This window comes from Sorghum bicolor, chromosome 1, assembly GCF_000003195.3.
Source record: "Sorghum bicolor cultivar BTx623 chromosome 1, Sorghum_bicolor_NCBIv3, whole genome shotgun sequence".
Lineage (NCBI taxonomy): Eukaryota > Viridiplantae > Streptophyta > Magnoliopsida > Poales > Poaceae > Sorghum > Sorghum bicolor.
In genome coordinates this window covers 57,206,402-57,219,689 of record NC_012870.2, presented here as the reverse complement: position 1 = coordinate 57,219,689, position 13,288 = coordinate 57,206,402, and the positions used below count along the sequence as shown (strand labels likewise).

The following is a 13,288-nucleotide window of genomic DNA, read 5'->3' as shown; positions in this document are numbered from 1 at the left end:
TTTGTAGTTTTGGATGAAAATTCTAACGAATCTTTAAGCTATCAGTTTGGTTAGCATTTCCATATTTAAAGTTTGATATGCCCAAACAAGAAATGAAGAAAAATTAAATAAAACGCAAAAGAAATAATAAACAGCGAGAAGAGAGGGTAGAAGACCCGTAAAAATCGGTGCAGGAAAAAGGGAGAAGAAAAAGCTTAAGGCGGCCGCCCCCACCATCACGGCATCATCACCCCGCTCCTCTCCCCGCCCATCGTCCCTCCCATGTCCCTCTCCTCCGCCGGCCACCACCCCCTCCCCCTTCAGGCTCGACCAACCCCGAACCCCACTTCCAATTAGATAGATGCATCACCACCACCACCACCCCGCGGCCGCGCCGGAGTCGGCGGCCCCGGCGACAGACCCTCCGCCGCCCCCGCCGGTGCTCGATCCGTCCTCCCTCCGCATCCACATCCCGTCAAGCCCGCACCACGCGCTGCCGTCCACCCCGCACAAGCGCCCCGTCGTCATGACCTCGTCCTCCTCCTCGTCCACCCCCACCCGCCCCTCGCCGTCGCCCTTCACGCCGCCGCGGAGGCGCAAGGTCCCCGCGCCCGCTGCGCCCGCGGGGGCCGCCGCGGCCAGGCATCTCCTTCGCTGCCTGCACCTCCGCCTGCGCATCCTCCTCCTCATCTCGCTCCCCTCCCTCTACTTCCTCTCCCCGACCCCCGCCATCCTCCCGCGCTCCCTCCTCGCCGACTTCCTTTCCGCTGCGGCCTTCTCCTGCGCGCTCCTCCTTCTCCTCTGCCTCTCCCTGCCGCGGCTTCCCTTCGCGCTGCCGCTGCCGCTCCCCCTCCGCCGCGCGCGCCGATCCCCCATCCTTTGGTCCATCGGTTCCTCGCCGTCCGCATCCGCGACCACCCCCACCACCGGCCATTTCGTCCAGGTTTATAGCAACGGCGACGTCTACGAGGGCCAATTCCACCGCGGCCGCTGCACTGGCAGCGGCGTCTACTACTACTACATGAGCGGGAGGTACGAGGGGGATTGGGTCGACGGCAAGTACGATGGCTTCGGCGTCGAGACCTGGGCCAGAGGTAGCCGGTACCGGGGCCAGTACCGGCAGGGACTCAGGCATGGCTACGGCGTGTACAGGTTCTACACTGGGGATGTGTACGCCGGGGAGTGGTCAAACGGCCAGAGCCATGGGTATGGCGTGCACACCTGTGAGGACGGTAGCCGATATATTGGCGAGTTCAAGAGGGGCGTCAAGCATGGCCTCGGCCACTACCATTTCAGGTGTGAAACTGAAACCTGCATTGCCTATGCTGCTTACGATTTTCTGATTGTTGTGTAGTTGAGTTATGTGCAACTTACTGCTGTGCTAATAAATGATGATCATTTGCCATACAGATAGGCATCTTCTGTGAAGTGTTAGTTTCCTGCTTTGAATTAGGCTGATGCATTTGGTGATATATATGATTGCTCAATTAAACTGTGTAATCTTATAGCTATTTTCAGCACTTTACATCTTAATCCTTTAACATTTGCACACTCTAAACAGATCTCTAGTATAGTTCTTTATATCATGATATCACCCACAAATTGTTATTAATGTTGTGATATTAGGCTGGTACTATGTACTATCACTTCCTTACAAATTATAGTTCACTTTGGCTTTGTTCTAAGTTAAACTTCTCTACCTTCGACCAAGTTTTTAGAAAAATATATTAGCATGTTCAAGTTCAAATAAATGCACTTTCATAACATATTTCATGAAGAACTTAATGAAACTAATTTGATGTTGTAATTGGTGTATTTTTTCTATAAATTTAGTCAAAGTTAGTGAAATCTGACTTAGGACAAAGGAAAAGTGAATTATAATTTTGAACACAGGAAATATTATACTATCAATTCATCTTTAGATGGTTTTCCACCCATTAAGGTCATGCATTAGTTGCGGCAGTTTGTTCTTTACCTTTGACTAAAGCAAAAATACATTGATTAGATTGCTGTTTTCAAGGAGTTAAGAGTTGGCTGGTTACATAAAAGCCAATTTGAGTTTTGTCATTCACTATTTGCAGTGGAATCTGAAAGCATATTCTGCTATTAGCTCTTTGTGCTGATATCAATCTGCCAATTATGTACGAGAAGAGTTTACAATGCAAGTATGGAGCTTTTATATGCGTACAACTATGTGCTTAGCGCTTAGTTTCTCATGTAAGATCGTGAATCAACTAATAGAAATCTTCCCTTTCCTCAAAAAGGGGAAATTTCCATGTTTTCAGCTTCTGTTAGCAAGGTGTTTTTGGTGGCATGTATCTGTAATAAACATTGATAGCTTGTCATTTTTGAACTTTATGCGTTCTATGTGGTTTATTGTAGTTCTGCATTCTCTTTTATCAGACTTAGTTAAATACAGTTTCTGAACCCATGTAGGTAGGCTTGGCCACATTGTTGAGACCATTTCTTACCCCTTCCTGACCATATTGTTCTCTCAACATTTAAATGCAGACATGTGTTGGAATTTATATTCTCATTGTTATATTATCTTGTTGTCTGATTGGGTATGGGTATTAATGATTGCATCCTGGCACCTATGGACTTGGAGGTCATTTTTGTTTGGACCTGTGGATTGGCTGCATCTAAAGATGAGAATTTTATATTTATTTTACTCTACATATATTCAATTAAAAGGCTGCTAAAATAATTGTATTTTCAGTTTTGATATCTGTTGTGAAGTACTTCCTCCGTCCCAAAAGAATTGTCGTTCTCGCTAAGTGAGGAGTAACACTTTTAACTTTGACCAAATATATATAAAAAACATTAATATTTATAGCACTTCCTCTGTCCCAAATTATAAGACGTTTTGGCATTTTTAGATTCGTAGCATTTGCTAAATCTAGAAAAGATAAAATGTCTTATAATTTGGAATGGGGGGATAAGGGGATTACATGATTAGTATCATTGGATAGATCGTTGAATATATTTTTATACTCCATCTCAAATTGTAAGGCATTCTAAGAATCTTGGAGAGTCAAAGCATTTTAAGCTTAGCCAAATTTATATGATAAGATAATAACATTTATGATATCAACTATGTATCATTAGGTTCTTTATTAATTATATTTTCATAGTATACCTATTTGATGTCACAAATCTTTATAATTTTTCATATAATTTTGGTCAAACATAAAGATGCTTTGACTCTTCAAGATTCTTGGAATGCCTTATAATTTGGGATGGAGGGAGTAATAAACTTATTTGGAGATAAAACTATTGCTAATATTTTCTACAAACCTAGTCAAATAAGTTTGACCGGTGCGAATACCATTGCGGCACTTATTAAATCATAGTACATGATGTCTGTAAGTTTTATTGTATTTACTTTTTCCAGTTCAAGGAGCTTCTGCTTTTAAACTCTTGATAGGCTGCCCAACTTTCTTGGGACTATAGAGCTTTGTTGTTGTTGTTTATCATGATTTTATTAGTTCTTCATACTTCATTCTTTTCACTATGAATTGACCGTCTGTTTTAATTTTTTTATGCGCATGCCGTTTTGCTTTAATTAGTGACAACAGAAACTGGAGACACCCTTTGTGCTACTATAATATTGAATTAATTGTAGCTAAAAGTAAGAAATCTTGCATAGTTGGAGGTGTCGTATGTTACCTTCATGCCTTCATTCTTGTTTGGCCTGGTCCAGTCATATTTGTTACATGCTGTTGCATATAGGTTATATAAATTCACAACTATTGGGAGCATTGACTAATGTTTTGTGAACTTCTGTTAGGAATGGTGACACCTACGCTGGAGAGTACTTTGCTGATAGGATGCACGGCTTTGGAATCTACAGCTTTGCCAATGGCCATAGATATGAGGGAGCATGGCATGAGGGTAGAAGACAGGGTTTAGGCATGTATAGTTTCAGGAATGGAGAGACGCAAGCTGGGCACTGGCAAAATGGAGTTCTTGATACTTTAAGCACCCAGAATTTTGTCCCTGGATCACCTATTGCTGTGAACCATTCCAAGGTCCTTAACGCAGTGCAGGTAATGTGCTTGATGATCCCATTGGTTGCCAGATTTGTATGAAATATGGCATGACTGTATTTGCTAATTCCTGATCGTGTTGACTATGCAGGAAGCGAGAAGAGCCGCAGAGAAGGCCTATGACATCCCAAGAGTAGATGATAAGGTGAACAGGGCTGTTGCAGCAGCTAATAAAGCAGCCAATGCAGCCAGGGTGGCTGCCGTGAAGGCTGCACAAAAGCGCATCCCCAATAATGGTGACGATCTACCACTGTCAGTAGTGTGACAATGAAGCCAATATATGTTGGCATGGAGCTGCTTCGCGATGCCATCGCATCACCAATTGCCCGACATAACCTTTGGCTTCCCAGTAAGGGAAGCCACTGCTCGTCCATCAGGCCATGGCGGGTTGGCGATACCTGAGTCATTGCCGGCAGCATTCAAGCTTGCGGGAGAAGACCAAGTTTTCAGCCACCCCTTCCATACATCTTTGTGGTGTCTTTTGCGATGCAGCAGAACTACTGCTAGGACTTTCCATTGTCCAAGGCAACTATAGTTGAGGTCAGCAGTAGGTTTCTCCTGCCTCTTCTGCAGTGTAATACTCACCCAATGTTAGAGATATGACGAATGTACACCCCAACATCAGGAGACAAAAACCTATGTTTCTTCTCTCTTCGAGCATGTACAGAACCTACAAGTTTCGCGGTTGCTGGCCGTGTTGGTTGGAGAAACCACTCGTGCCGCCGGCCATTTTTGTACTTTGTAGTTTGTACCAGAACGTATAAAGATAATATCATGATCATGAGAGTGTCTCCTGTTGTTTTGTGATTCCTCGTAGAATTTCTCTTATAATATTTTAGCATTAGCATAAGTTAAATTTCAGCGAAAATAATCGGTTTGGAGGATAAAAGGGGATGGGATGGGTCCGTCCTGTTTTTAGGGTGTTCAGTTTTGGGACCATGAGAACAAGGTGCAGACGCCACACTCGCTCTAAGTAGGGTTGAAAGTGGTATGGATAATCCTCCGCTGTGATTCGCTCCGAATTTTAAGAATATGGATAAATGTTTTAATATCCGTGCGGATATGGATAATCCGAATCTGATTATAGGCGGATGCGGTGTAGGATATGAGATTGGTGAAATCCGATGGATATATATCCGATAATTGAACGCGGAGTATCCAACGCTTATAATAGGATAATCTGAATATTTTAAGGAGTCCAAGTGAAAAAAATATAAGTCAGCCTAGCCCATGACACAAGCAGCCCACAACAAAAGCTCATCTAATGAAAGAATTCTTCCAAAGCGAAGAACTAATACAAGGCAAAGAGTGAAGGCAAAGTTTTGCATAATTAAGAATATTTACTTATTTTACACATTTTTTTATACTCTTAAATTCAAACTGCTAACTTGTATTAATTTTTGGATATCTTAAATCAAAGTGGTGGATTGATGGTGATTATTTTTTGTTGCACAACCGTTTTATGACTTTGGTTAATGAATTGTTCCTCATCATAAAAAACAACACGTAAGCACATATTATCCGACATTAAAAATTCCGCTTCCGCTTCGATACCGGTCCGAGTCCTCCATATTCGTATTCAAATCTGTATGATATCCAATCCGCTCCGAATCCAATTAAGAAACAAGAATTAGAATATAAAGAAGCTATTATCCATTTTCATCCGATCCGTTTTCATGCCTAGCTCAGCGTGACTTGCTAGGCGAGTGTGGGTAGTGCGCCAATGATGCTAATAGACCACATCACCAGTGAAAGGGCGGGGCGGGTGACTATGGTCTATGGTCGACGAGACTCATCGTCGTATCCGCAACCAATCAAAAAAATATAGATATTCTATTCTTTGCAACCAAACAAAAACGAGATCATACAATCTTAAAAATTAAATCGGCGTTGATCACATGGGTTCTTACAAATTAGGGACGAGATCATACAATCTCTAGGTTATCTCCAAACCAAACAAATTCTTAGTGAACAGGATTTAATCGCGTTAGCAATAATCAAAGTGCCCATTTGCAGTATTTATTCGTCGAATGAATTACTTTTTCCAAGCGTTGATCACGCGATCATCGGCAGAGGTCGAACCTGGTTACCTGGACCGCACCGTGCCACACTTCTAATGACGCAATCAGCACCAGCATCACTGCAGCTGCACCATTCTTTTCGACGAAGGAAACAGCAACGCGACCCCAGGGCCGCGGGCGCTGACGCGCTGTGCTGCGTTTTTTTTTCTCCCATCGAGACAACAAGACGAGGCCAGCCACGCGCAAACCGAATCCACCAACGCCCAACGACCGCATCAAGTCACCAACCAATCCACTTCGCCGGCGAGCGGCGATCCGTCTCATCTCGTCGCGTCTCCGGCGCCGACAGCCACGGGCAACTCGGCTCCGAGATCGGCGGGCAGGATGATGATGCTGATCGACTGCTCGGGGTGCCGTACCCCGCTGCAGCTGCCGCACGGGGCTCCCTGCATCCGGTGCGCCATCTGTGGGGCCGTCACGCACGTCGCCCCCGCCCCTCCCGCCGACCCCAACCGCGGCGCCGTACAGCAGGCGCCGGGATGGGGCCCGCCGCCGCCGCCGGTGCACGGGCGGAAGCGCGCCGTGGTGTGCGGGATCTCGTATCGGTACTCGCGGCATGAGCTCAAGGGCTGCATCAACGACGCCAAGTGCATGCGGCACCTGCTCATGACGCGCTTCAACTTCCCCGACGACTCCATCATCATGCTCAACGGTCGGTAGACCCGCACCCCCTGTTCTCCATTGCTACTTCTACCGTCCCCTAGGGAGTCGATCGAATTGGCTGGCCGCAATTTCGGGTCAACTTTTTGCCAGTATCAGATTATCCTATACATGGTTCGTGGTGCGATGCGATTGATTGCTAAGGGTAGGATACGATGGGATATGATGATTGGAGGAGGCTTTGCTCCTTTATTCGTTCCAGTTATTCTTATTCTTGGCTTATTGGAGAAATTGCGGGAATTCATATTTTATTAGGGTTGATGCTGGAGGATTGCATGAATGAATGTTTCTTTCAATATTGTGTGCCTGACCAAATGATTCTGCTTCAGGCTCTTTGAAAAAAAAAGTACATGAATATGTACTTGCTTTGCCATTTTGGATCATAGATGATGTTGTTCAGGTTGAGAATTGAGATAATCAGAAGGTATAGTTTCTGCAAGTATCTTTCCAAGTCATGAGATTTTGTCTTAACTTTGATTTCAGCAATTGCATCCCAAATGTGGAACTGCAAATTCACGAAAAGTTCAGACTGTTTAAGGTGGTTATATAAATTGCGGGTCCTGCAAGTTTCTGCAAAGGAATTAAGGCTTTTGTACTGTTCATCCTTCCAAATATGGGAATTTTATGTTTTGCAAAAAAAAAAAAATGAATACAATTCCACAGTTTGGGAATTTTCTAAATTGAATGTCCATCTTTTGAATGTTATCTGTGTTCAATATATCTGTCTGTGCCTGGTCTAAAATACTTACATAATTGTACTTTATGCTTATCATTTTTTTCCCTACTGATCTACTTGATCTGCCTTCTATACTTTATTAGCTAATTTTGAATATTCTGCTCAAGTTGAGTTAGATTTTCCAAGTTATATACCAACTGAAGTGCAAATATTTTTTGAAAGATTTGAAGTGCAAATACTACCTTAGAGCTTGGTTGCTCCTTTTCTTGTGTCCTCTATTTTTTATGTCAAATCTCTGGTGCCACATGTAATTGAGGCACATTTACATTAGGTGCAATTTAGATGGCAGATGAATTTACATTTTTTTTGACATCTCAGATGAATTTACATTTTGATTATTTTGAAAACTTTATGCACTGAGTGTAAGCTTTTTGATAATGTGGTGTTTCTACTCTTGTGAACCCTAAAAAATTAAACAAATTTGGTTTCATTCTTGCAGAAGAACAAACCGACCCCTACAAAATCCCAACAAAGCATAACATAAGGATGGCCATGTATTGGCTTGTCCAAGGTTGTCAACCTGGAGACTCATTGGTGTTCCATTATTCTGGGCATGGAGCACAACAAAGAAACTACAGTGGAGATGAGGTTGATGGGTTCGATGAAACCCTCTGCCCATTGGATTTTGAGACACAGGGAATGATTGTGGATGATGAGATAAATACAGCACTAGTTAGACCACTTCCTCATGGAGTTAAACTTCATGCACTCATTGATGCTTGTCATAGTGGGACTGCACTTGATTTGCCTTACCTCTGCAGAATGAGCAGGTAACTTTATATTATGCACGGTCATTTGATCTTTTTTGTTTTCTCTCACTTACCCTTGGCATATGAAGAGCTGTTCCTGAACCTAATGTGTCTTATTATCTTCTGATATCTGGAATTAACACTGCGAAAAACTGCTATCTATCCCATAAAAAAATCTGCTACCTATTGCTGAACCTAATGCAAATCTCATGTTAGTTTTGTTATGTTTAAATTCATCATAGATATGATTTTATTGAAATACAATTTGGGCACAGCACCAAGTACCAATGAGCTAGAATTGCTGACTGTATCGCTGCTAGCACACATCTCATTACTTCCATGAATTCAAATTGGGAATGATGTGCTCTGTCGATGCCATTTGTTTGCAACAGGTGTCATATCATTTTTTATTATTATCACATACCTCTGTTCCACATCATTGCAATCTTTGCAACACGAATCTGTTCAGCTAATTTATCCCTGTTGCATCAGTGAAAGATTTATCTGGCATAGAATAGTAATGTAATTTTTGTTAGGCTGATTCTAGTCTTATGTTTCTATCCTTATTAGGTATGGCTGATAATCATATACATCTATAAGAGATTCTAGTTATGATAGACTTCTCTTCAACTAAGGCTTCTTATCTATATTGATATTACAGGAGTGGTCAATATGTATGGGAAGATCACCGACCACGATCTGGTGTCTGGAAAGGCACTAGTGGTGGGGAGGCTATTTCATTTAGTGGTTGTGATGATGATCAGACCTCTGCAGATACCTCTGTAAGTTCTAGATCCACTCCTCTACAAGTTATTGCAGTAATATCTATGAGCTACTCTTTAAATTATGAGGCAAGTCTGTTTAGGGGACTGTTGGCAGATCACCTTTTTATGCAGTTTCTTGTTTACTATATTTGTTTGATCAAGTTTGTTTTGGTCTGCTTCAACCCACTGTCATTCATAGCATTTGATTCAATTGGAATTGTTCTGATCAGGCTTTGTCAAAGATCACTTCGACTGGTGCAATGACATTCTGCTTCATCCAAGCTATTGAACGTGGACAGGGCACCACCTACGGTAGTATCTTGAACTCCATGCGTTCGACAATACGCAACACAGGTGACTCAGCGGGTGTCGGTGGTGGTGCTGTTACATCACTAATTACAATGCTTCTTACTGGAGGGAGCCTTTCTGCTGGTGGTCTGAGACAGGTAAATTCTTGAGCTTAATATGAAAGTCGTCGGTTTATTCAAGTTATCCTCAGCGTTTCATATTGATATCTGTCTGCGTTGTTCTGTGCAGGAGCCACAACTGACGGCGTGCGAGACATTTGATGTCTATGCGAAGCCCTTCTCCCTATGACGCGTTCATGGTATTGCCCAATGTATTATATAGCACCTCCCGTTTCACGTTATCATCGTACATTTCACTGTTAGATGTCCTCCATCCATCGCGATTGTTAACAACGCGTGGGATTGCCCTTTATTCCCATGCCCTCGCAATGTTCAGTGCACAGTTGTAAAAGGAGAATGCACTTTGACGGCTCAGTTCACTTGTCTTATAAACCGTAAACCATGTTTTCTCTGTCAGCCTGCAGTGTTTTTTCTCTCATAATAAATCAGCGAACAGTATTTTAATGGCTTTTCAGGCCAGCTGCAGTTTCATTTTTCTTTCTCCTTTTCCCTTTTCTCGTCGAATCATCGTTATTTCACTGCAGAAGGGTTAGAGTACACTAGTTCGGTTTTGAAGCTTTCCCGTTTGATTGTGCTTATAAATGGTTTATAAAGTACGGGTGAAGTGTTGGTATGGAACTATGGAAGATAAGTACATGTCGTTTATTTCACAGATATATGATCCGTATATGCATGAATAATTTTTGCCCACGCTGGCCCGACGAGGCCAATCCCATATATATAATATAATCCTATAATTGGCTGGAAGTTGCTCAGCCCGGCAACAGAATGATTTTTTTTTTTGTAAAAAAAAAAACTGTCAACACAAGACATTGCCTATTAACACTAGTCGAATCAAAACTACTTTTCTTTCCCTAGAAAAACAGAAGAAATCTCGTCTTGCCTATTAACACTAGCCGAATCAAACTTATTTTTTTTCTTCGAAAAAAAACAGAAGAAATCTCGTCGATGTCTGCTTGAACGATGATGACCCTTAGGCAGCCTGCAGCCCTTGGAGAACGCCTCTGTATCTGGCAACGTTACCTCGGAACACGTGAAACCGTAGTTTCATGAAGGCTCCAAGCGCGAGCACGCTGCCGGCGCCAGCGAGCGGGTGCATCGACAGCGGCGGCGCCACTCCGAGCCTGCTTGCGATGCCTTCCAGCCCCACCGGCATGTCTCGGCAGTCCGAGGCCATCGTGGCCACATCGTAGACGTCCTCGCCAAGGGACCGCCGCACGGCCGCCATGAATCCGGCTACATCACCGGCAAGTTTGTTGCCGCCGCTGACGACCTTCATCAGGTACGCGACGTGGTACGCTCCGGTGTGTGTGACCCACGACACCCCTGGCCGGCTTATCAGACGGAGCGCCCTGGTGAGCTTCGCCACGGGGATGCCGCGCAGGCGGAGGTCGTCGCACCTGAGGCCGCGCCCTCTGAGGTACGAGACAGAGCTCGCGGCGTGGGGGTCGACGGCCGGGTCGAAGTCGGACAGGTTGAACTCCCACGCCGCGACCATCCCGTCGTCGGTGACGACGGCGAGCCCGAGCTGTAGCGGCTTGAGGGCGTCCACGTTTGCCTTCACCGTGGCGTACCGCTGCTCCGCGGTGAGCGCGACGAGGTCGTGGAGGTGGTGGTGGTCGGCGGCGCCGTGGACGACGCCGGGGTAGTGCACGTCCACCGCGACGCAGCGTGCGTGCGCCGCGAAGTAGCCGATGGCGGCCTCCACGTCGTGGAAGTTGTCGGCCCAGACTTCGTGTACAGGGACGGCGAACGGCGCCGGCATCATGGGGACGGCCGGTGGCTGCAGCGGCATCGTGGACACGGCAGGCATCGGCGCCGACTGCTGCAGCGGCATCGTGGCCATGGCAGGCATCATCGGCGCCGGCTGCAGCGGCATCGTGGGCACGGCAGGCATCGGCGCCGACTTCAGCGGCGTCATGGGCGCGGTCGGCGTAGGCGCCGGCTGCAGCGGTGTCGTGGGCATGGCGCTGTAACAACCTGCTGGCACGGTGGAGTTCATGTTCATGGCCCTCCTCCGGTTTTGCTGCTGCTGTCGTAAATTCGTCCGCTGCTGTCGAAAATTCGTGATCGTAAAAACCTCGAAGTCTTCCTGCTGTCCTGCCTGCCCACGTACGTCGTGGACATATATAGTGCGGTGGTCAGGGCGTCAGGGGCAGTTTCATACGATCGAGGTCGGTTCGGTTCTGAATACTTTTCGGACTCTATATCCGTTTGCGAGTCTGGAGCAGGGGCTGCTAACGTTTTCGGGCTCCGACAAGGGCACTCGGCAATCACGCAGCGATTCATCCTCGGCCGGCCTTGTTTACTTCAAAAAAAAATTTGCAAAATTTTTTAGATTTCTCATCGCATCAAATCTTTAGACACATGCATGAATTAATAAATATAGACAAAAATAAAAACTTTTTTTCGAAAGATCGACAAAAATAAAAACTAATTGCACAGTTTGGTCGAAATTGACGAGACAAATCTTTTAAGCCTAGTTAGTCCGTGATTGGATAATATTTATCAAATATAAATGAAAGTGCTACAGTGTCGATTTTCCAAAATTTTTTGGAACTAAACAAGGCCCAGTTTAGTTCCTCTCAAAATGCAAAAAGATTTTGGTTTTTTGTCAATTTTTTTTGCAAAATAGATCTAAACACCTCTTCTGCAATTTTTACAAAAAAAGTAGGCTTGTAAAGTTTTGACATTTGGGCCTTGTTTAGTTCCGAAAAATTTTGGGAAATCGACACTGTAGCACTTTTGTTTGTATTTGATAAATATTATCTAATCATGGACTAACTAAGCTTAAAAGATTCGTCTCGTCAATTTCGACCAAACTGTACAATTAGTTTTTATTTTTGTTTATATTTAATATTTCATGCATGTGTCTAAAGATTCGATGTGACGGAAAATGTAAAAAATTTTGCAAATTTTTCAGGGAAGTAAACAAGGCCTTGGGAGCCAAGAGTTCCAAAACTTTTCATTTTGCATTGAGGTTCGAGCCTGACACCACTACACCCTCTATTTTTGCAAAAACTCTTGGAACATCTAAACAACTAGCTGCAAAGATTGCATGTGTAAAGTTTATGGCTAAAAGTTTTGGGGTGTAAAGTTTTGGTATGGATGGAGAAACTAAACAGACCCTTAATGTTGGTTATAATTGTATTAGTAGTTTTGTCCATGATTCTTAATGTTTGTTGCCGACAAATTTAAACATTTTTTTGCTTTTTTTTTGTTTTAGGCTGTTTTTGCTAATGGCTATGATATCTCAGGCACTCAGTTTGGCTTCGTATCAAGGCTTCAATCACCTTTTCATTATTCAATTCATGATGAGGTCCACAGAGTGTATGATGTTTATGTTAGGTTGAGTTTTTTAATTAATTCAAGAATGATATACATTGCACATTTTTTTTATTTTTTTTGTAGTTGATTGGTGGCATTTTCTGGTACTAAGTTGTTTTTGTTCATCAGCTGAGTGTATTTTTCTTAGCTTGTTGTTTTCATATTTTTTTTAGCTCAGTTGATGTTCAGAGTGTGCATTTGAGCGTTTAGGTTGTCTTGTGTTTTTTTTTTTTTTGTATATCTTCTGGTTAGATCTGCTTGCCCATTCTTTATTTCGTGTATGTGTCTTTTTGGATGAGTTTTGTAGATTATTTCGTTTGTGAGTTTTTGATGAGCATTAGGTGGTGTATTATGTATTTTTTTTAAGTTTTGTAGTTTAGGTTAGGGTGAGGTGTTTTTATTTGTAGCTTGGTTCTGAAAGGTTCAGATTTTGTAGTTGATTAGGTTTAGTTGTATTTATTGGTGGTGGTAAAAGTAGTTGATTAGTTTTTGAAGGGTGCTAAATAGTTTTTTTT

General features: G+C 43.6%; 3 protein-coding genes across 3 annotated transcripts; 2 read left to right on the top strand and 1 right to left on the bottom strand.

Annotated features, from left to right (window-relative positions):
* On the top strand, positions 225–4,827 carry LOC8055627. The gene is made up of 3 exons (XM_002467426.2): positions 225–1,275; positions 3,770–4,028; positions 4,120–4,827. The coding sequence occupies exons 1-3, from the start codon at positions 341–343 to the stop codon at positions 4,291–4,293; spliced, it is 1,368 nt and encodes a 455-aa protein (XP_002467471.1). The 5' UTR covers positions 225–340; the 3' UTR covers positions 4,294–4,827.
* On the top strand, positions 6,176–9,917 carry LOC8058062 (metacaspase-1). The gene is made up of 5 exons (XM_002467425.2): positions 6,176–6,761; positions 7,945–8,275; positions 8,916–9,036; positions 9,249–9,464; positions 9,556–9,917. Exons 1-5 carry the CDS (start codon positions 6,434–6,436, stop codon positions 9,613–9,615), a joined length of 1,056 nt encoding a protein of 351 aa, XP_002467470.1. The 5' UTR covers positions 6,176–6,433; the 3' UTR covers positions 9,616–9,917.
* Positions 10,420–11,292, bottom strand: LOC8058061 (probable CCR4-associated factor 1 homolog 9). The gene has a single exon (XM_002464871.2). It carries the CDS (start codon positions 11,290–11,292, stop codon positions 10,420–10,422), a length of 873 nt encoding a protein of 290 aa, XP_002464916.2.